The 24,846-nt window shown below is 31.7% G+C and overlaps 1 protein-coding gene and 1 pseudogene across 1 annotated transcript; both read right to left on the reverse strand.

Annotated features, from left to right (window-relative positions):
* Positions 1-1,710: 1,710 nt before the first annotated feature.
* Positions 1,711-4,209, reverse strand: LOC142633389 (F-box/LRR-repeat protein At4g14103-like). The gene is made up of 3 exons (XM_075807621.1): positions 3,259-4,209; positions 2,250-2,405; positions 1,711-2,145 (listed from the first exon to the last, which is right to left on the reverse strand). Exons 1-3 carry the CDS (start codon positions 4,207-4,209, stop codon positions 1,879-1,881), a joined length of 1,374 nt encoding a protein of 457 aa, XP_075663736.1. The 3' UTR covers positions 1,711-1,878.
* A 5,235-nt stretch (positions 4,210-9,444) lies between these two features.
* Positions 9,445-12,125, reverse strand: LOC142634276 (F-box/FBD/LRR-repeat protein At5g56420-like; annotated as a pseudogene).
* Positions 12,126-24,846: the final 12,721 nt, after the last annotated feature.

Below are 24,846 nucleotides of genomic sequence, written 5' to 3' on the forward strand. Positions count from 1 at the left end.
TACCTAAATTGAATCATCCAGCTTTTCAGTATTAATATAGTGTAAGGAAAGGAAGAGATGAATGGGTTAGAAAGCCAGAGTCTGGCATTAGGAAGTTGAAGGGTTGCTGTTTGAGATTGTAACCGTGGAATACAAAGGGTTGCTATTTAAAATTGTAACTGTGGAACACAAAGGGTTGCCATCTAAAATTGTAACCGTGGAACACAAAGAGTTGGGAATTATTTTCTATTTATTAGTATTTTTAAATTTAAGAAAACTAATTATAAATTATAGGACAAATTCAAGAAAAATAATGGTAATAATATGACAGTTGATATGGCTCATCCTGAGCATAGCAATATTAAATGTTATGCTTTAGTTTTTAGTAATATATATATAGATATAGATTAGGAAGTTGAAGGGTTGTTGTTTGAGATTGTAACCGTGGAATACAAAGGGTTGCTGTTTAAAATTGTAATTGTGGAACACAAAGGGTTGCCATCTAAAATTGTAACCGTGGAACACAAAGAGTTGGGAATTATTTTCTATTTATTAGTATTTTTAAATTTAAGAAAACTAATTATAAATTGTAGGACAAATTCAAGAAAAATAATGGTAATAATATGACAACTGATATGACTCATCTTGAGCATAGCAATATTAAATGCTATGCTTTAGTTTTTAGTAATATATATATAGATATAGATTAGTATTTCTTTTTTTCTTTTTTGATATATTCTAAGGCCTTGAAGAATGGGAGCGTAGAACAAATTCTCCATACTCTGGGACAATGCAACATTTTGTTGACTAGACAAAGCTACCACATTACACCATTTTGTGACAAACTTGATATCGTTGTTACCAAGTAAATCACCCAGTCAGAAACAATGCCATCAAAATTTCTCAAAGTCATTTTCAATGCACTAAAGATTCTCTTGTGGCATATCTTTCACCTTTAAAACTAGTAAGATAAGTTTCTCAAAAACTAGTAAGATAAGGGCGCAGATATAGCTTTCCTTACATTAACCTGTTACCTATATGGTTTTCACTGACTGTTTTACTGACGCAGCAATTTAACAAGATACCATGTAATTCTTCAGATTTTTCCAAAAAAAAAAAAAATTGATCTTTCTGAGCTTCCTTCAACAATATGATGAAGAGCACAAAATTGGATCCTAGTGCATTTTTTCCCCTAAAATAAAAGCACATTAAAAATACACCTAAATCCAAAAACACACGCTCGCGCGCGCGCACACATATAGATCCCATTTCTCAAAGTTAAATATATACTATTCTTTAAGTAAATACAAGACAGAATTAAAATATTTGTTAAATAATTGTGTTCTTATCAAAACAATATGGGGATATACAATTTCTAAGTTCTAATATTAATATGGTATTCATAGTTTGATTGTATAAGTTTTCATATTATATACTATGTTCCACATTATTAGTATGCATGTACTTGATGAGATGATGTCAACCATACAATCATAAGAGTTGTCTCAACAGCCACTACACTTGCAAATGATATGTCTGTCAAATGAAACAATTAGCATAGTACTCATGCTATCATGCATCCACAAAAGATATATAAGACCAAACATTGAATGAATGAACTATATATAAACCCAACAATCAGAGACTGCATTTGATTTCCAAAAGACGGTGGTGAATGTCACTAAAGGTCATTCCATGCTGCAAATTGTAGTCTCGTACCATGACAAAAAGTTGTAGATACTGCCATACTGGCTAGGTAGAAGGTCCTGATAGTGAGCAAAATAAGTCTTTCAAGTTCAAAGTACAGTAAAATAACAAGTTGTACTTTAAGATGTTCCAAAAAGTAGGAATTGAAGACTTATGAGTGGCTCTTTCTGAGAGTCAAAGCTCAAGAAAGGCTCAATAGATAATGAATTTACAAGTTTTTGATCCCCTGGGGAACTCTACCAACTGTTTCTCAAAGTCCAGTGCAAAATGGTTATCGGAAGATATAACTATCTTGTCCAAGGCCACCGCATTCTTGAGCAAATTTTTTATGGCAGACAGTTGGTTCAGCACTTCAGCATAACAATAGACTTCAATGCACCTGAGGTGTGATAAGAAACATGGAGGCACTGGGTCCAGTATACCATCAGCATTTTTACAATTTACAGACAGATCGATCCCCTGAATTTTCATCATAAATCAAATGTTTTAACCATCACAGAACAACATCAAAACAATACGGAAGAGTAGCACAACAGTAAACACTGTATTGCACGTGAAGCTACCTCAGGAAATTCAAGAGTATTCAGACAAGGAAATTTTTCCAGTATCTTTGATAGTGCCACTCTATCAAGATATGTTGGACCACCATCAAATTCCAAATGCATCACATTATTGAACATAGGAATATGGGGAAGGAGTTCTGCAGCATAGTTTAGAACCTAAGAAAAAGGTGATGAAATGCATCATGATTAAAATAGATTTTGGTGGCAAAGAGCAAACAAGAAAAAAAAAAATACAAGCATGACTGTACAGTGGTGGAGCTAGGATTATGATCAGGAGATAAGCAATGCATGAAATAACTTAGTATTAACAAGGAAAAAAAATAATTTAAAAGAGGGGTGTTGGGGGAAATGAAAGAAAGAAAAAGTAATGCACTTAGAATATCTGATCAATGACAAAGCCCAGAGGAGAATATAGACAATCCTCTATAATGACATACCTATTTAAAATTCTTTTAGTCATATTACTTAAAAAATATTTTCAAAAAAGGCCAAAAAAAAGAAAAAAAGAGAATCATTAGTATAAATCCTTCTTTGATCTCTTATATTATATCAGGTGTTAAGAAAATACAGCATTTTTTATATAGATAAGACTACACTTAAACAAGTTTTAACCACTGATTTTGGTAGTATCATCACAAAACTGAAATTCTCAACTCTCAAATAATCTGCTTGACAATAAAATGGATATATTACCAAATGGAAAACATTTTTGAAACACAAAATTAAGTAGGAACCATAAAATGGACAGTCAAACCTAGGTGAAGTGGCATCAACGTTAAAAAATGACTGCTAAGTAAAGCCTTTCATTTCATAATGTTTCCTCAGTCACATGTGATTGGTATGATGCTAAAGCCTCTACGCTGACATTAGCCTCATCGTCTAATTTTATAACTTGTTCAAGGCATTTTCAGAGTGAAAGAAGTGGCAGGGGGAAATCATACCGCTGTTAAGTTGATAAATCACATTAGACGTTGAATATATAATTTTATAAAGAGAGAGGAAAACATACCTCAACAGCACCACTAGAAAGTTTTAGTTTTTTAACGGTAGAAAGCCCACTAAGGAGCCTATACATGCGATAGGCAACTTGTCTTGCTGTCTTACCAGGGTCACAAACATCAATCACTACCCTTTCTAGTGAACATGAGTTATTTAAGCAATAGTCATTGCAGAGTGGACCATAGTAAGTGAATCTTTTGAGGCCAGGTCCAAAAATCATGACCTGGCAACCATCCTCATCATCCGAATTTCGCTCATCATCAATTATGCACAGGCAATGAAGCTTAGGAGAAGAAATACTCACAGCTGTGAGATTCACCCAGATACAGGCCTCTAAAAACATTTCCTCAAGGACTGGCAGTCCAGAAAATAGCTTCTGGGTTGAGTAGTCATCCGAAAATGTAACATTTCTAACAGTCAAGAGCTTGAGATTTGTGAAATAAATTGTAGGAGGAAGTTTGAGTTCACAGGGTATATCAAAATTAAATCGTAACTTTGTCAGCGTCACGCAAGTAAACAAGCAACGAGGCAATGAAAATTGTTCTTCAGATATGTTGAGGTCGAAAACCAACTCTTGAACATTATGCCTTATTGCAGAAGAGATCCATGCTTTTATACGAGATGCATCGCCATCATGTAGCACATCACAATAAAGGGTGAATTGTTTGATATCAGAGGAGTCATGAAGAAGAAGCACTCTCTCCACAAAATTCATGAAAAGTGTTCTCTTAGCCTTTGATCCTCTTTTAAAACCAAGATTTGGAATGGAAGTCCATAGGTATTCCCATTTCTTACAAAGTATGCTTGTTCTAACAGCATCATTTGTTGGAAGTAAGGAAATGATGTATCGAAGAATCTCTTCAGGTAAATTCTCTAAACATTTGCTGTTCCCATCAACAATGCCTTGTTCTTCATTTAGCTTATGTTTTTTTGAACTTTGATTAAGACCACTTCCATCCATTTTCAAATGGTTAGTTGGTTAAAAAAAAAAAAAAAAAAATTTTTAGCTATAGAAATATGTAAAAAATTACGTGGTAGAAAAATTTGTAGAAACAAAGTAAGATACAAATATTCAGCTAATAACATGAGTTATTCCAATATTTTCAAAATTTCAGAATCTTGACCATTATGCAATTATTATTATTATTATTATTTTGAGTGGATATTATTTACATTCGGCTAAAAACCTAAAGTGCACTTTACACCCTCTCAGTTTAGCATCACTTCTAAATCAGGTTCCTCGACTTTCAAATCTTGCAATTTACACACTCTACTATTACAAATATGTCAATTTTCTATCCAAAACGACGTAGTTTTTTGGGGTCAATTAACGACAAGGGTATGAATTGCAAGTTTTCAAAGTCGAAATTCTATTTTTAGAATTGACTATTACATTTCTACCGCTACCAAAATTGAGAAAGTAACTACAAATTCAGAATTGTGCACTTTTGTTCAACAGATCAAAGGCCATCAACTTGAGTGATTCTTTGTTTTTACCCTCTTCCCTTTTTTTTATATCTACAAGGATATATAATATCTTGCACATGCTCACACATATAAGTGTTGCAAACTTAAAACACACCTAAAAGATTGTATGTAAATTATTAATTAAACTTTTGATTTAGGGAAAATCAAGCACCTAAATAAATACAATTTGATTTGATTTTTTTTTACCAGGGTAAGTTAAGACAAGATAATCGATCAAGAAAACAAAAGCACAGAAGTAGAATCCTCAAAGAACAATGTTTAAGGAAGAATAAAAGACAGTACTGTTTTTTCATCAATAAAAAAAAAAAAACACGAAGAGAAAAGATATGACTAGGTAAGGTAATTACCGTTTATGCCATTGGCAGGAACGAAACGACAGCGTTGTGGTATGGGAATTTGTTTTATTTTTCAGATGGAGAGGACGAAAACTGAAGAGGTATCTCTTTCACATATATTTAATATTTATAGGTTTGTTTGTTTGTTTTTTTTATGGCGGGAAATAGTGAGAAGAATTCCCTCCAAAGATTGATGGGCCAACGATGGAAAACATCAGCGCATTGGTGAAAATGATTGGGTGAGTCTGGGCCCATTAATATGGGCTGATTACTTAGATGTGTGAAGCCCATATATTATTCAACAAGACTTGATTTTTTCTTGTCATTGAACATGTGAAGTGAGTTCTTTAATGGTTAATCGGAGAGGATAAAGATCAGCTTGCGAAAGTACTATGGACCCCTTTATGGATGGACTCTTGTAATCAACAAGTACCAATGTTTTGTAGCTTTGAAGATTTTATGAGGCTTGGTCCGCGATATTGGTCCGCGATATTGGCCCAAGTCAGAGTTCTCAGGGAAAAAATATTTGGCCCGTTTTTAGCTTATGTGTATGATATAAATACTATTATTTCAAATTAGGGTTTGATGTGTTGTTTGAAAAGAGAAAAGTTGTACTGCCACATTTTATATTTTTCTTTGAAAATAGTGAAATCATTGTAGCTTCATGAACGTAGGCAAATTGCTGAATTACATAAATATTTTCTTGTGCAATTGTTTTCTTTGGTGCATATTTTTTCTTTATTTTTGTATCTCACAAATTTGAGAATTTCGTGTGTAGGGGCTCGGGCCTAACTGGCCCGAACGGCCCATATGTAAGGGTTTAAGCCCAAGTGACCCAAAACGGCCCAGGCGATCTAGGACAGTTCGGGTAGCTAAGGCCCATTGTTGTTAGGCCAAGACCAGTTCACTAGTAGACGTGCTAAGATCTAATCACAACGATTGGAAAATGTATTGCTTTTGGGACCATGTTGGGCCTAGTGCAAATTGATGACCAAGGGAATTCAACAAGAGAACAGGGCTGATTTAGGTCGGTACAGATCATAGTTAATGCCTTTCGCTGCCAAACACTATTCGGCTTCTGGAACAAGTTTTGAGAGAATTTTCAGAGGACATGATTATTCTGGGGATTAGAGGTGAAAATGGGATTGCGTGGAAACCAATGAAAGGTAATAATTTCAACCCACTAAGAGGAGGCTATATAAGGGACTAAAGCACACAAAGTTAGGTGTTGGAAAAAATAGGGGTGGGGGGGGGGGGGGGAAGGGAGAGTGGAGAGAGGAAATTTCAGGAAAACACAGGGGAGTTAAGGGAAACCAGAGAGAGGTTCTCGCATTGGGGTTTGGAGGAGATAAACCAAAAAAAATTTAGATCCCAACCTGTACGATTATGACATAGCCCACATATAAATAAATTGGGGCCCAAATACTATCAATTGTGTAGTTTTTGGAGACCACATCGTGTATATTCCCTATGGTGATAATATTGGCTTCACAAAGGAATAAAAGGAGTTGTAACACTGAATTACAAAATATGTTTTCTACTATTTTTTAAAAATGGAAAATGATTTTCACCATTGTGGGCTTTTTTTTTTTTTTAACCACAAAAACGTTTTCAATTTATTTTTTTATTTTGGATGTACTTAATGAAAAACACAGGCAACTTTTCTAGAATATCGTTTTCCACAAAAACAAATTGAAAATTAGATATTTAGATTGATCTCAAGGTCCACATTTAGCCACATCTAGAATATCATTTTCCACAAAAAAAAAATATGATCTCAAGGTCTACATCTAGATAGAAAATTAGATTGATCTTTTGCTAAAGCATTATGAAAATGAAAACAAAAGAAATACAAAATTGAAGGTAAAACAATAATGTATAGCCCACTAAGCACCTAGATGTGATGTTCACTCCACAAATGATGGAGAGTCAAGCTCCTCACTTTTTCATCCTCATCTTCTTCATCTACACCTTCCCTTTCTTCTGGAACTAAGTTAAGTCGAAACCCATCGGCCGCCATGACCCTTTAGTGAAATTGACTCCCTCTCGTCACAAATCAGATCCAACTCACTCCAGTTTTGCGAAATCAATTATGGTCTTTAGCATTGTTGATTTGAGTGGTGATGATGATAAAGTTGATGAGGTTTTGGTGGATGTATTGGGTGGTGGGATGGTGGATTAGCTTGATTACAAGAGAGAGTGTGACAGAGTGGTTTGACTTTGAAGAGTGGTTTGAAACATGAGCACAAGGGAATAAAGATGGATGGAAGTGTTTTAAGTTTACGTTGTTTGGGGATTTTAGTTAAATAGGTACGTGACTTAAATTTAAGTATGGAACTTAAAGTATTGTATTTAAAGTACTGTACCTAAATTTTTCCCTATATATATATAGGCTAAAATAGCCAAATACCACTTTTTTTTTTTGAAAATATTTTGTGATCTACCACTATTTGCAAAATATTTAGCAATCTACCATGAAACTTGAGTACCATGGAAAACTCAATTTCGAGTTTTAAAAAGGTGATAGATTGCTAAATTTTTGCAAACAGTGGTAGATTATATATATTTTCTCAAACAGTGATATATGACCATTTTGGCCTATATATATATATATAAGAGACAAAACTTAGGTACAGAACTTTAACAAATAGCACATAACAAATAGCAAAAGGCAGTCTAGGCAGTATCCCATGGTGGGTGTGTGTGTGTGTTAGGGTGGGTGAGTTTATATACTGCTCCGCATAATCAATTGTTGCATGCACAGTTGGTTATGGCATAAGCACAACCACTTGTCTGCAGGCTTTTTTGGTTCCAACATGTAGTATTAAGCTTTCAACCCCTTTCTTTTTGTACTAAGTAGGGGAAAGGAAAAGAAAGTTTTGGTTGCAATATAATGGCCAAAAGTTTAGAGACATTGAAATTCTACCATCAACTTGTTTACATCAAAAGTCCTGTTATGTGCCATAGAATGTAGAAATCTTAGGTTGATGTAGCATTGATATATGGACAGCAAAAGAGAAGAGTTGAAGCAGTACTTCTAGGATTAAATCTCTCAAAAATTGCCCTTTCAGCTTCCACAGAATAAGCTTGCTGGAAGAGAAATAACTAGCACAAATGATCATCATATGACAGCAAGTAACATGGTTAGGTACTTAGGTAGAAATAAGTGAAAGTTCAAAAATGTGTAAAAACACCCTTGAACGTTTAGACCCCCAAAAAACAAATTACCAATTCAAGCTTACAAACAAACAATGTACGTGCGAAAAATATAGACAAGCTAAAACAGAATTGATAATACAATCTAAACCAAATAAAATCATATCCACAGCAGAAATTAAATGGCAAAGATTAAGGGAAGAGAGATGCAATTACAAGACAACACAACGATGTGTTATCGAAGAGGAAACCGAAGTCCTCGGCGTAAAACCTCTCTGCTGCCCTCCAAGCGGTCAATAATCCACTAAATAATGTAGTTGGGATACATGGACAACAGAATACCCTCCAAGCCTAATCTCCCCAGTGTACCTAAGCCCTCCAAGCTCCTACTCCAACGAGGTTACGCCGAACCTATTTCTTCTTTAGCTTACCGGATTTCGCTACAGCCCATAGCATCAACCAATACGAAATTTGTCCCTTCTTAACTGCTTCCCAAAGCACCAAACAACCTTCTCACAGATTTGGGTATGGTGAGAAAAGGTTTTGGTAATGTACCTCTCAAGGATGTAACAATGGAGAGGAAGAGAGTAGAGGAATTTGAAGAGTCTCTATATGAAGATTGTGGATGAATCAATCTTGTTTTTCTCTAGGGTTTCTCTCTCAAAATTCTCTTTAGAAGCTCTCTCCATTTCATGGGTATAAGGGGTATTTATACTGAGGTGAGAAAGGAAAGCGAAGAGTCAGATTTTCCCAAACAGGACTAGCTGGCGGCTTGAACTCGTGACTTAACTGAGTAGCGAGTTCAAGTCGCGAGCAAACAAAATGGCCAGACTGGACCTTTTGTCCTGTAGTGCTACAGCTGGCATGACTGTTTACCTTCTCAGCACGCTTCACTCGTGTGCATCATCTGGCAGCTTGCAAGCCGCGAGCCACCCGCGAGATCCAACTGCGAGTCCCTGCTTTGCTGCGCATTCTTAAGCATTTCTTCACACTCTCTCACACACTATCCTTACATGAATCCCACCTAAATACAGGGTTTCTAAGTACTAAATTACAAGCAAATTGACACGGAATAAAGCCAACACAATGGTTGATAAATTTCAACCTTACAATAAGTATAATGAAATAACTAGCCATACATTTACATGTTCCAAGAAATAAGTATTAAAGGCTTTTCTGAGTGTAAAAGCTCAAAAAAAGCTCATTTTAAAAACACATTAACAATTTTTTGACCCTCTAGGAAGCTTCAAAAACTGCTCACAAATCTTGCCCCGCTTCTCCAAGTCCCTTGCAAAATTCTTTGAAAAAGATATAACTATCCTGTCCAAGGCCACTGCATTCTTGAGCAAAATCTTTACTGCAGATAGCTCCTTTTCATCTCCATTATAATGATCAACTTTAATGCACTTTAGCTGTGACAAAAAACACGGAGGCACTGGGTCCAGTATGCTATCAACTTTTTCACAATCTGTGGATAGAGACCCCCTAATTTATCATTGCACATTAAATGTTTTAATCATCATGGCAAAACGCAACAATAATATGGAACAGACACAAGAAAGTAATCATGGTAGTGCTGGTGAAGTTACCTCACTAAATTCCAGAGTCTAAAGATTGGGAGATTCTTGCAATATCTTCAACAGTGCTATGGAGTCATATTTATTGACCCGTCGATGAAATCCAAATCCAGCAGGTTATTGAACATGGGCATATGAGACAGGAGTTCTGCAGCATATCTTAGAGCCTAACAATAGTATAAAGCAATGCATCATAATTAAGACTTTGTGGAACCTAGCAAAAAAAAAAAAAAACAACAACAAGGCAAGAGAGAAATGACAAATGTATTTATGAAAGGATGCAAATATGGTATTGAAGTGTGACCAAAGGTTGTAAGATAAGCAACAACTAAGAATTAAATAAAAACTTAGGTTATGTTTGGTAATAATTTTTGTTTTCTATTTTCAAAAACTTGATTTTGGGAATATAAAAAAAAAAAAACAATTTTCTTGTATTCTTTAAATCAAAAACATGTTTGGTTAGTTGAAATTAAAAAAATAATTTTTTGAAGAAAAAAAATAGAAAATATTAAAATATGTTGTTACTAGGATTTGAACTCTAATGTTAACTCATTATATAAGACAAATTCATTAAATTAAATGCATGGTTTCATTAACTTTTGAAAATTAGAGACTGAAAACAACATTTTGCATGTTTTCAGTTTCCTTTACAAATTGAGTTTTAAGAACAGTTTTTGTTTTCTGTCCATTTTAAGTTGCCAAATAAGTTTTTTAGTCTCAAAAATAGAAAACTGTTTTTGAAAACAGAAAATAAGGGGAAAAACAGTTACCAAATATAAGTAATTTCCAATTAATCATTAAGTGATCACTTAGGCTTTGGCTCAAGTGGTAAGAGAATGGTTGAGGTTAGGGTACGCCATTAAATAAAATTTCATATAATTACAATTTTATTTTAAACCATTTGATTTTGCAAGCATCATTAATTTAAAAAAGAAAAAAGTCTCATCATTCGTATAATTTTCTTGACAATCAAATTATTAAATCACCAAAAGAAAATAATCTTTGAAACTAAAGGAAATGTGGGATCCATAACATAGCAGATTTTTAAAGTTAAGATAGGGATATGGGATTTTTCATCTGGAAGTTATTTGGATTGTAGCTTGTAAGCAAAAGTTAAAAGTCTTGAATATGATGAAATTGCTTATATATAGTTCATGAAATGATTTCAAATGTAAGTAGCTGAATCCACATGTGATTCATTGGTCAGGAATCAACACTTTCTCTGCCATAACATTTTCTCCTCCACAAGAATATTCTTCAAACGTAAGTTACATTCTCTAGTTTTTCCATTAAATGATAACATATTTATGCAAGCAATTGAAAAGGAGGGATTAATTTCCACCATTATGTCGACACTATAAATTTAAAAATGAAATTATGAAGAGAGAAGCAAGCATACCTCAACAGCAAAGCTTGTAAGCATTATCTCTTTTGCATTAGAGAACCCTATTAGAAGGGTATGCATGCGGTTAGCAACTACTCTTGGTCTTGTTTTAGGGCCACAAACATTAATGTATGCCTCTACAAGTAAGGCTGACTTATGTAAAGAATATTCATTGAAGAATTCACCAGTGTAGTAAAAACTTTCGAGACTAACTCCCAAAATCGTGACCTGACAACCATCCGAATCACTCCGCATTTTCTTATAAGGTTCTTGTATCATCAAGGAAGAAAGCTTGGGAGCACAAATACTCACAATCTTGAGATTCATCCAGTGGCAATCATCTAAACACAACTCCTCAAGGACTGGAAAACCAGAAAATAGCTGTTGGGTTGAGTGCTCATCAGAAAAGCTAAAGAATTAAGATTTTGAGCTTTGAGAAACAAACTGTAGGAGGAAGTTTAAGGATACAAGGCATAGTAAGATCTAAGTTTGTTAGTGTCACACAAGTAAACAAGCAATGAGGCAATGAAAATGGTTCTTGAAAGTTGGAAAGGCGAATATGCAACTCTTGAACATTATGCTTTACTGCAGCAGAGATCCACGCATTAACACGAGATGCATCATGTTGCACTAGAAAATAGAGAGTGAACTTTTTTATGTCAGAGACATGAAGAAGAAGCACTCTTTCCACAAAATTCAAGAAAAGTGTTCTATCATAATGCAGCCTTTGTTGAAAGTCAAGATTGGGAATGCATGTCCATAGTTTTCCCACCTTTTAGAAAGCAAGCCTGTTCTTATAGCATCTATTATTGGAAGTAAGGAAAGTATGTGTTGAAGTCTCCTCAGGTAAATTGTAAGTTTTTCTGTCCTCATCAATATCTTGTTCTTCATTCAACTTCAGCCTTTTAGGTTCTTGAATAAGGGCACTTTCATCCATTTGCAGATGGTTTGCTAGATACCTAATATTAAGAATACTTTTGTGAACTGGAAAATAAAAAGATAATTTAGTTGATTCGAGGTGACTACTGACTGGCTTCCTGAACTTGAGAGGGATAGTAGAATTTTTGGTTTAATTTCTGCTTGCTTCATTCATAATTCCTACTTACATAAACACTAGCGAGGAGATAATCCTTCTCACAAAAAATTCCTAAAATATAGGATCCAACTCCTATTTGAATTGAAATACAAATACTAATCCTATTCCTAATTTATTGCAGAAATTCTCATCCTAATCTGTTAAGAATGGAAATCAAGGAATGAAGTTTGGTAGCTGAATTCGAGGTCAGCTAGGCCTCCCAGAAATTAGGTAAAGAACAGAGAAGGGAAACAGAGAACATAGAACATAGAAACAATGGCAATTTGATTATTTCTCCCCTTTACAACCTACTGATCTTTTATACATTGACCCAAATCACACCTTCTAGACTTGTGTCTGTTACTTCCCAACTAAGCCCAATTTCCTAACTAACTTCTAACTAACTGACTTAGCCTAGCCCTTATTTCCCTAACGTGTACATTAACGTGTACATAACCATCCAATCCACTATACAATATCAATACTGAACTACCAATACAATTGTATTACCACTGTATTGTATTACCAATATACACCACCCCAATATATCCCTAACATAATCTACTGTAGAACCTTATTTGAAATCAAGAGCTTTATTTGAATTCAACTAGAAAACCAACATCATTATCTGCTTAGATTGTTATTCAAGTGCAATGCAATTTCCTTTTGGTGTTGTCTGAACCATAACAAATACTTTGTCAGCTACAGCAATATCCAATGGCAGAGCCAGGATTTTAGTCTGGAAGGGGCAAAATTAAAAGACGATATAAAAAGTGAAATTAATCTAAAAAATGCAGTATTAGTCAACAATAAAAAATAAATAAATAAACAATTGTAAGCAAATATGAATATATTTCAGATTATTAAAATAAATAAACAAAAATAACTAATTCATAGCTACTAAAAAATTTACAAACGGATGGAGTAAAAATGTGATTAGTGTTACTTAAAAAATATAATGAATAAATGTTTGAAATTATTTTTAGTGATTGGTGAGATCCCAATTTGTAAGACATAAGTAGTAAAATTTGTATATCTTTAGCATCATTCAAGGGTTAAATGTTGTGAAAAGTATCATAAATTGTGAAAATGGCGTAAATAATAATATAAAATAAAAAATAAAAAATAGTGAAATAGGTGCAACATGTAGGACAAGACAAAAGCATGGTTTGGTGTTACAGAACTTTTTCTTTTCCTTTCTTTTTCAAGTGTCAAAGTCACTTTCAACCAAGTGGAAGTCCTTTTTTTTCATTTTTTTTCCTCCATGTCAGTAAGTAATTACTTTAGACTACTAATGCTAGAAAATTTTAGGAGGAGCCAAGGGGGCACCCCCCCCCCCCCCCCCCCCCCCCAACCTTAATTTGCCCCCCTCTGGCTCTGTCAGTGGCAATATCTATCAAATGTTGTTATAGAAAACTTTGTACAAATAGAGTGAGGTACGAACATTCAGCTAAAAACATAAGCTATTCCAAGATTTTCAACATTTCAAAATCTTGACTAGATTGACTAGTCCCTACACAAAAACACTCCCCTGAGTCCCGTTATATATTCATGTATTTGGGTGGATCTTATTTGCATTTCTGTTCTTTTTTATACTTTTTAAGTGGGAGAGAGAGATTTGAACCTTGAACGCAGGGGTTGGAAATAGCTGAAAGTTTTAGTTGACCTAAAGGTCACAAGTAGATCTTATATGCATTTCTAACGCCATCAAAATTGAGAAAGTAATAGGAAATTCAGAACTGTGCACTTTAGTTGACGGATAAACCATCATCTTAGGTTTTTTTTTTTTTTTTTGTTACATTTTTTTAGCAATCAAAATTTTCTATGCATAGTTACATCTACAATAACAATAACAATAACAACCAATCCTTACTCCCAAAACTTTTAACTATAGGTCCTCCACAAATTAATAAGGATCGACCCCATATATTCATAGAGGACACCCCAAGTTGTATTTGTAGTGGATTTGTTCATAATAAAGTGACTAAATTTTATGTCAGTAGATTAAACTACAACAACCCTCCTTATTTTGAACTTGACCAGTTGTGAACTAAATATATAAAACTAAGCAAAGGGGGAGTTTTATTATGCAGGATTACATCTATAAGATAGTATATTATAGTGTGCATGCTTACATATTTATGTGTAGCATACTTAAAACACACCCAAAATTTGTATCAATTAATCTGACAAAACTATACTATTTTTTTGGAAAAATCTAGCCCCTATGATTTTTTTTATTCAGCCAGGGTAAGGGCAAGATAGTCATTGTAACCATGATGAAGAGGACAAAATCGTTAAAAGAGTAAGTAAAGAAAAAAAAAAAAAAAAAACTAAGACTGTAAGTAGAGCGCATAAGCTAAGATAAGCAAAGTAATGAGAGAAAAATGTTTAGGGATGATAAAATCTTATAAATGAGTAATGGCTGGATAGTTACTGTTTAAGCCACTGGAGGGAATTAAACAACGGCGTTTATGGTGGATGGCCTGGCTTGATGTTTTCAGATGGAGGAGGAGAAGTAGAGAAAAGAAAGTGTGAGTTTAGAAACAAAAATCCCTCCCAAAAAAAAAAAAACTATATATATATATATATATATATAGGGATAACGATGGAGTGAGTGAAACGTTAGCGCTTTGGTGAGATGAGTATGTGGGCTGGGCCTATCACCTTTTTAGTGATCAATCCATTTGAAATTCCTTCATATTCATAGAGATAGGTAGAATACGTGAGCCACTCCAAACATTCAAAGAAGGGCCTTTTCGGGGTTGGGGGGAGATAGGGGACACCCTAGCCTGGAACATCCTAGGCCCGTAATGCCTCCCTTCATTTGCTTACCCCCTTCCAACTTAGAATGCCAAATGCCTATTAAATTATCTAGTTCTAAAAACTAATTGCCAGAAGCTCACCCTTCGTGTGATCCATGATTTGGTAACAAAGAAGGGTGTAAGCTTAGAGCTCGCCATGTAGATTGGACCAAGAAACAAATGAAGAAATGTTGTTCATAATATAAAAAGATAAATCACTTCATAGTCCACACTCTAAATACTAATTACTATCTTAAATAAATATAATCCACTTAATAATATAAAATTTACAAAAAGAAAGTGAAAAAAAATTTATCCAGTACTTGATTTCTTGAAAGTAAAGTACTATATAAAAGGAAAAAAGAAAAAAAAAGATAAATCTCCACAGCCCACAGCCCACAGCCCACAATCTAAATACTAATTACTATCTTAAATATTTATAATCCACTTAATAATATAAAATTTACAAAAGAAAAAAAAATCATTCTACAGTCCACAATTTTAATATTAATTACTATGATAAAAATTTATAATCCACTTAATAATATAAAATCTACAAAAGAAGAAAAGGTGAAAAAAAATCTACTCAATACTTGATTTTTAGAAAGTAAAGTACTATACAAAAAGAAAAAGAAAAAGAAAAAAAGAGGATAAAGATAAATCACTTCACATTCCACATTCCACACTCTAAATACTAATTACTATCTTAAATATTTATAATCCACTTAATAATATAATATTTACAAAAGAAAAAAATAGTGAAATTTTTTTTTACCTAGTACTTGATTTCTTGAAAGTAAAATACCATACACAAAGAAAAAGAAAAAAAAATGATAAAGATAAATCACTCCACATTCCACATTCTAAATACTTATTACTATCTTAAATATTTATAATCATCTTAATAATATAATATTTACAAAAGAAAAAAAAGTGAAAAAAAAATTTACCTATTCTTGACTTCGTGAAAGTAAAGTCCATACAAAAAGAAAAAGAAAAAGAAAAAATAAATTACTCCGCAGACCACACTCTAAATACTAATTACTATATTGAAAATTAAGTACCATACAAATAGAAAAAAGAAAAGAAAAAAGAAAAATCACTTTGCAGTCCACACTTTAAATACTAATTACTATCTTAAATATATATATATATATATATATATATATATATATATATATATATAATCCACATAATAATATAAAATTTACAAAAGAAAATAAAAAGTGAAAAAAAATTACCCAATCTTGATTTCTTGAAAATAAAGTACCATAGAAACAAAAAAAAAAAAAAGATAAAAAAATAAATAAATCACTTCGCATTCCACACTCTAAATATTAATTACTATCTTAAATATATATATCATCCACCTAATAATATAAAATTTACAAAAAGAAAGTGAAAAAGAATTAACCTAATACTTGATTCTTGAAAGTAAAGTACCATGCAAAAAAAAAAAAAAAAGATAAATCACCCCACAGTCCACAATCTAAATATTAATTACTATATTAAATATTTATAATCCACTTAATAATATAAAATTTACAAAAGAAAAAAAAATGAAAAAAAAATTTACCTAGTATTTGATTTCTTAAAAGTAAAGTACCATACAAAAAAAAAAGACAAGATAAATCACTCTACAGTCCACAATCTAAATATTAATTGTTATCTTAAATATTTATAATCCACTTAATAATATAAAATTTACCCAAGAAAAAAAAAGTGAAAAAAAAAAATTTACTCAATACTTGATTTTTGGAAAGTAAAGTACCATACAAAAAGAAAATGAAAAAAAAAAGAATAAAGATAAATCACTCCACATTCACAATCTAAATACTAATTACTATCTTTTATATATATATATATATATATATATATATATGTATATTTATAATCCACTTAATAATATAAAATTTTGCAAAAAAAAAAGTGAAAAAAAAAATTTACCCAGTACTTGATTTATGAAAAGTAAAGTACTATACAAGAAAAAAAGAAAAGGATAAATTACTCCACAGTCCACAATCTAAATATTAATTACTATCTTAAATATTTATAATCCTCTTAATAATATAAAATTTACAAAAAAAAATGTGAAATTCTTTTTTTACTTAATACTTGATTTTTGAAAAGTAAAGTACTATACAAAAAGAAAGAGAAAAAAACGATAAAGGTAAATCACTCCACATTTCACATTCTAAATACTAATTAGTTGTTAAGATGCTGTGTGTGTGTGTACTTAGGGAGTGTTGTGCTCAGTAGTTGTGCATGTAATTGTACTTTCCTTAGTAACGTGCTATGTAAGTGCAAGGCATAAGTGAGTAATTGAGAATTAGTTAATAAGGTGGTTAGAGTTGGTTAGAGTTAGTTAAGTGAGTAGTTACGGATTAGAGGATTTGGGAATTGGTTGTAATTGTATATAACTCCAATTGTTGACAGAGAATGGGTAAGCACAGAATTAATTCAGTTTCTTCCCTCAAAGTCTTTTCTAATCTTGCTCTATTTGGAGGAGGTTACCCTTGAAGCTAACCAACACTTCTTCTTTCTCTCTTTCCATTTCTTGCAATCTTTCTGATTTACCAAGCTCTTAACATTACTATCTTATATATTAATAATCCACTTAATAATATAAAATTTACAAAAGAAAAAAATAGTGAAAAAAATATACCCAGTACTTGCTTTCTTGAAGGTAGAGTACCATACAAAAAGAAAAGGAAAAAGAAAAGATAAATCACTCTGCAACCCACACTCTAAATACTAATTACTATCTTAAATATTTATGATTCATTTAATAATATAAAAATTACAAAAGAAGAAAAATGAAAAACAAATTACCCAATATTTGATTTCTTGAAAGTAAAGTACCATACAAAAAGAAAAAAAAAAGATAAATCACTCCATAGTCCACATTCTAAATATTAATTACTATCTTAAATATTTATAATCCACTTAATAATACAAAATTTACAAAAGAAAAAAAGTGAAAAAAATTTACCTAGTACTTGATTTTTTTAAAATAAAGTACCATACAAAAAAAATAAATAAATAAATCACTCCACAGTCCACAATCTAAATACTAATTATTATCTTAAATATTTATAATCCACTTAATAATACAAAATTTACAAAAGAAAAAAAGTGAAAAAAATTTACCTAGTACTTGATTTTTAAAAAATAAAGTACCATACAAAAAAAATAAATAAAAAATAACTTCACAGTCCACAATCTAAATACTAATTATTATCTTAAATATTTGTAATCCACTTAATAATATAAAATTTATTAAAGAAAAAAAAAGTGAAAAAAAATATCCAATCTTGGGCCAAAATTGGGAATTAACCCTATTTGCCAAACAATATAATTAGTAGGTACTGTTATAAAAATATATTTTTTACTAACATCTCGAGTCTAAAGACTCGATTTTTGGCCTAAAAATCGAGTTTTTGAGGGTCGATTTTCATGTTCTGATCAGGTCTGAGTTGACACTTTTTCCACGTGATGTCCACCTGGAAATCGAGTCTCTAAGACTTGATTTATATCTGTAAAACAAAAATATTCAAGTGTCTGGATTTCAAAACACAGATCAACCACCACTAAATACAAGCACAGACCAGCCATTATCAACCCACAAATTCGAGCATTAATCCAACAATTCAGTAGAAATCCAACCAAATCCACCGCCAACAACCACCTAAAATCCAGATTAAAAAAATAAAAACCCCAAAACCCACGACCCATTTGGCTTGTTGATCAGGGTTCTCTGCAAGAAAATCCAAAAACCCATGACCTTAATACTTGACGCTTGGGTCGAGTGGATCGGGTGGCTGTGGGTTGATGCTTGGGTCGTGCAGTGTGGGTTTGGCACAGTGGTGCGGTGGTGGCGTGGTCTGGTTGGATCAGGCGGTTTGGGTGGCTTTGGGTTGATGCTTGGGTCACGCAGCGTGGGTCTGGCGTGGTGGTGTGGTGTGGCTGGATCGGGTGGTTTGGGTGGCTGTGGGTTGGTTGGATCGAGTGGCTGTGGGTTGATGCTTGGGTTGCGCGGCATGGGTCTGGCGCGGTGGTGAGGTGGTGGCGTGGTCCAACTGGATTGGGTGGCTATAGGTTCTTTGGCTTCTGGTCAGGTCTGCATGGTGGCGTAGGGGTTTACCGTGGTCTGATGAGAAGGTGGGGTGGGGTGGATTGGGATGGGGTGGGATAGGGGGAATGGTGTACATGAGAGCCGAACATGTTCTAATTGTTTTGTAAAGGTGGGCTTATAAATCGAGTCTTAGAGACTCAATTTCTAGGTTGACACCACATGGAAAAAATATCAACTCAGACCTGATCAAAATATGAAAATCGACCTCAAAGACTCGATTTTTAGGCCCAAAATCGAGTCTTTTAAACTCAAGATGTTAGTAAAAAATATAGTTTTGTAACAGTGTCTACTAATTATATTGTTTGGCAAACAAAGTTAATTCCCAATTTTGGCCCCCAATCTTGATTTCTTGAAAATAAAGTACCATACAAAAAGAAAAAAAAAAAGATAAATCACTTCGCAGTCGACACTCTAAATATTAATTACTACCTAATATATATATATATATATATATATATATATATATATATATAATCTACTTAATAATATAAAATTTACAAAAAGAAAGTAAAAAACAATTTACCCAGTACTTAATTCTTGAAAGTAAAGTATCATATAAAAAAAAAAAAAGAGAGAAATATCTCCACACTCCATAGTCCACAATCTAAATACTAAATACTAATTACTATTTTAAATATTTATAATCCACTTAATAATATAAAATTTACAAAAGAAATAAAATGAATAAAAAATTTACCTAATACTTGATTTCTTGAAAGTAAAGTACCATAACAAAAAAAAAGAAAAAAAAGATAAATCACTCCACAGTCTACAATCTAAATATTAATTGCTATCTTAAATATTTATAATCCGCTTAATAATATAAAATTTACTAAAGAAAAAAATGTGAAATTTTTTTTACTTAAATACTTGATTTTTGGAAAGTAAAGTGCCACATAAAAAGAAAATGAAAAAAAAAAGGATAAAGATAAATCACTTCACATTCCATAATCTAAATACTAATTCTACCTTATATATTTTAATTCACTTAATAATATAAAATTTACAAAAGAAAAAAAAAAGTAAAACAAAATTTACCTAGTACTTGATTTCTTGAAAGTAAAGTACCATACAAAAAAAAAGATAAAGATAAATTACTCCACAGTCCACAATCTAAATATTAATTACTATCTTAAATATTTATAATCCACTTAATAATATAAAATTTACTAAAGAAAAATGTGAATTTTTTTTTTACTCAATACTTGATTTTTGGAAAGTAAAGTATCACACAAAAAGAAAAAGAAAAAAGAGGATAAAGATAAATCACTCTGCATTTCAAACTCTAAATACTAATTATTATCTTATATATTTACAATCCATTTAATAATATAAAATTTACAAAAGAAAAAAATGTGAAAAAAAAATTTACCCAATATTTAATTTCTTGAGAGTAAAGTGCCATACAAAAAGAAAAAGAAAAAGAAATAAATAAATCACCTCGGAGTCTATACTCTAAATACTAATTATTATCTTAAATATTTATAATCCATTTAATAATATAAAATTTTCAAAAGAAAAAAAAAAGTGAAAAAAAAATTACCCAGTATTAGATTTTTTGAAAGTAAAGTGCTATACAAAAAATAAGAAAAAAAGAAAAAGATAAATCACTTTACAGTCCACATTCTAAATATTAATTACCATCTTAAAAATTTATAATCCTTTTAATAATATAAAATTTACTAAAAAGAATGTGAAAAAAATTACTCAATACTTGATTTTTGGAAAGTAAAGTACCGTACAAAAAGAAAATGAAAAAAAAGGATAAAGATAAATCACTCCACACTCCACATTCCACACTTTAAAAAGTAATTACTATCTTATATATTTATAATTCACTTAATAATATAAAATTTATAAAAGAAAAAAAAAGTGAAAAAATATTTACTCAGTACTTGATTTCTTGAAAGTAAAGTACAATACAAAAAAAAAAGAAAAAAAAAGAAAAATATAAATCACTCCATAGTTCACAATTTAAATATTAATTACTATCTTAAATATTTGTAATCCATTTAATAATATAAAATTTACGAAAAAAAATGTAAAAAAGCAATTTACTCAATACTTGATTTTTGGAAAGTAAAGTACAATACAAAAAAAAAAGATAAATCACTCCACAGTCCACAATTTAAATATTAATTACTATTTTAAATATTTGTAATCCATTTAATAATATAAAATTTATGAAAAAAAAAATTTATAAAACAATTTACTCAATACTTGATTTTTGGAAAGTAAAGTACCATACAAAAAGAAAAAGAAAAAAAAAGGTAAAGATAAATCATGCCACATTCCACACTCTAAATATTAATTACTATCTTATACATTTATAATCCACTTAATAATATAAAATTTACAAAAGAATAAATAGTTACAAAAAGTTTACCTAGTACTTGATTTCTTAAAAGTAAAGTATCATACAAAAAGAAAAAGAAAAAGATAAATAAATCAGTCCGGAGTCTACACTCTAAATACTGATTATTACCTTAAATATTTATAATCCACTTAATAATATAAAATTTAGAAAAGAAAAAAAAGTGAAAAAAAAAATTTACCCATTACTAGATTTCTTAAAATTAAAGTACCATACAAAAAGAAAAAGAAAAAGAAATCACTTCGGAGTCTACACCCTAAATACTAATTACTATCTTAAATATTTGTAATCCATTTAATAATATAAAATTTACAAAAGAAAAAAAAAAGTGAAAAAAAATTTACCCAGTACTGGATTTCTTGAAAGTAAATTGCTATACAAACAGAAAAAAGAAGAAGATAAAGATAAATCGTTGCATAGTCTACATTCTAAAAACTAATTACTATCTCAAATATTTATAACCTACATAATATTATAAAATTTACAAAAGAAAAAAAAAAGTGAAAAAAATTTACTCAGTATTATATTTTTTGAAAATAAAGTATTATACAAAAAAAAAAAATGATAAAGATAAATCACTCCACGTTCTACACTCTAATCTCTAATTATTATCTTAAATATACCACTTAATAATGTAATCCACTTAATAATATAAAATTTACAAAAGAAATAAAAAAAGAAAAACAAAATTTATCCAATACTTTATTCCTTGAATGTAAGGAACTATACAAAAAAGAAGAAGATAAATTACTCCATAATTCACAATCTAAATACTAATTACTATATTAAATATGGGTAATTCTATTGTATACTCCTTTTTTTTTTTTGGGTACAGTACCTACTAGTAAACAACTTGCTATACCAGGTTATCAAAACATCACATTTGACGATTTCATCCTTAAATTGTGCAGTTCCAATATCACATGTGATAATTCTTTTATCACATTTGATGGTTCCCTTATTTTTTCTCAGCTTTGTTATTTTTTTCTTCGTGTCTTGTCTAGCTTTCTAGATCCCGCAATTCGCCCAATTGCATCTGGCAAAACTTGGCTTCTTCTAATACTTTCCAACAGCACAAAAATCTCATCGGACACTCAGTATAGGTGTGGTAAGTGTTTGGGCTATCAACCTTTTAAGGATTTGGAAATGGAGAGGTAGGAGTGGAGGAAAACCACAATGGATGATGTAGAGAATTATGGGTATGACAATCTCTTACTCTCAAGGGTTTGTGGCTAGGGTTTTCTCTCTAAAAAGCTCTCTACTCAATATATGGGTAATGATGATATATATAGTGTGTATGAGGATGTAGTGGAGCAGATAGTGATAGGCCAAAAAAACGTATTGACCCCTTGTGATGGATTAAGTTGATTAATTAGCCAAGTTCAATTAATTAATCAAATTAACATGCAAACGCGTGGTAGCACAAACAAATCACCAATAAACTAAAGTATGTAGCGGAAAATAAATGACACGGTGATTTGTTTACGAATGGGGAAAACCTACACGGCAAAAACCCCACCGGGTGAATTTAAGGTCACCACTCCCGAAACTCCACTATTATCACAACAAGCAGTTATAAGTAAAGGAATCCCAAGTACCTTACCAACCTACAGTTGAACCCTTACCCCAATACCCAATTGGACTTGTTCTGTAGTGACAGTTTCTCCTTTTGATGCATGGCTCCCAAGTACGTGACTAACCAATTGCGCGGATCCCAGTACGTGACTTTTATCACCAACCAGAGAAGATTTTTTGGCTGCAAAGTTCTTCAATTCATCCACACGATGAAGATCAAGAAGATGCTTGGTTACAAAACCCTACGGTGCAAAGACACATCAACTTCTTCACAAGAAAGATGAACTAGGGCAAGAACTTCGTCTCAAGTTACAATTTGCATGAACAAGGAATTCTCAATACTTGTGCAACTTGCCACGCTTTGACGGCCCTTAAAATAATCCTTTTATATGTCTAGGGTCAGGAGAAAAGAAAGCCCAAAGACACATCCACAGATTAGAGTTAAAACAGAACTTGAAATCTGTTTTTCTTAAATCTCGACAGCTACAGGTGTCGAGGTGCTGTCGAGCTTCAGGGCTAGAATAGCTTCTTAAAGCTTGATAGATGCAGTTGTCGAGTTTTAATGAAAAACACTTCTCAACTTGTTTATTGGACAAACTTCATGGCTTTAACACTTGATCTTGAAGCCTTGTTTCTTGAAGCATTAATCTCATCTTAAATTTACCCAATTACAAGTAAAGTGCGTTTTGATAAAGGATTAGCCAATTACATAAATAATGAATGACATATGTTCTAAACAAGCGAAACACATATGTCCTAACAGATAGGACAAAATAGCAAAACAGACTGTTTCGCGGGTATCTCACGAGAAAGCCTTACCTGCGAGACACTCGCGAAAACCAGTTGTCACCATCTGTAATGATTCTTCGCATTCTAGTCATGTGCTGGGCACATGCATTACTTCGCGGGATGGCTAGTCACGAGCTACCCGCGAAAACTCCTTTTGTCTTCATTAAATGCCTTGAGTCTTCACACTCTCTCTCTCACATATAACCCTTACAAATAAATCCCACATAAAATACATGGTTCAAAAGATTGAACAAAATTAGAATCAAATTTAGCACGGAATTAAAGCCAACACAAAATAGTTGTAAATTACAACTTTACAGAGTTTAATGTAATTTTTCGATTTGAATTTACCTATTGTTAGTTAGGTTATACTGGAAGGGATTTTTAAGAAACTAAAAATTTTGGGATTTGAAATAGAGTAAACTTCTGAGTTTAGTGTGTGCTAGTTTTTAAGAAAAAAAATTATCAAATGTGCGTGAAATATATTTAAATAGAAATTTTACTAATTTTTAGGAAAAAAAATTTCTATGGTAGTTTTTTATTTATTTAAATTTTGTTGAATTACAATCATTTTTTATTTTTTAAGAATAATGATTATCTAATTAACTTAGGGGTATTTTTTGACATTTTCTGATAGCATAACTAACTTTCTGAATTCTCTTAATATATAGGGATGATTCAAAATGTTTGCTCGGTAATATGATTTGTTTATAGGAAGAGATTCAAGCTCGGTAAAAGGTGAAAATTCGAAAAATTGTACCAATCGTATAGCGCACCCTCCCATCAAGGACACAACCACACTAAACTTAAAAGCATTAACATCATGCTCAATAAGTTCAGAGCCATACAAAATTTTACAACTGTATAAGTAAAGTTATTGTTAGTAGAGAAGAAGTGATATTAGTG

The sequence above is a fragment of the Castanea sativa genome, chromosome 5, assembly GCF_040712315.1.
Source record: "Castanea sativa cultivar Marrone di Chiusa Pesio chromosome 5, ASM4071231v1".
Lineage (NCBI taxonomy): Eukaryota > Viridiplantae > Streptophyta > Magnoliopsida > Fagales > Fagaceae > Castanea > Castanea sativa.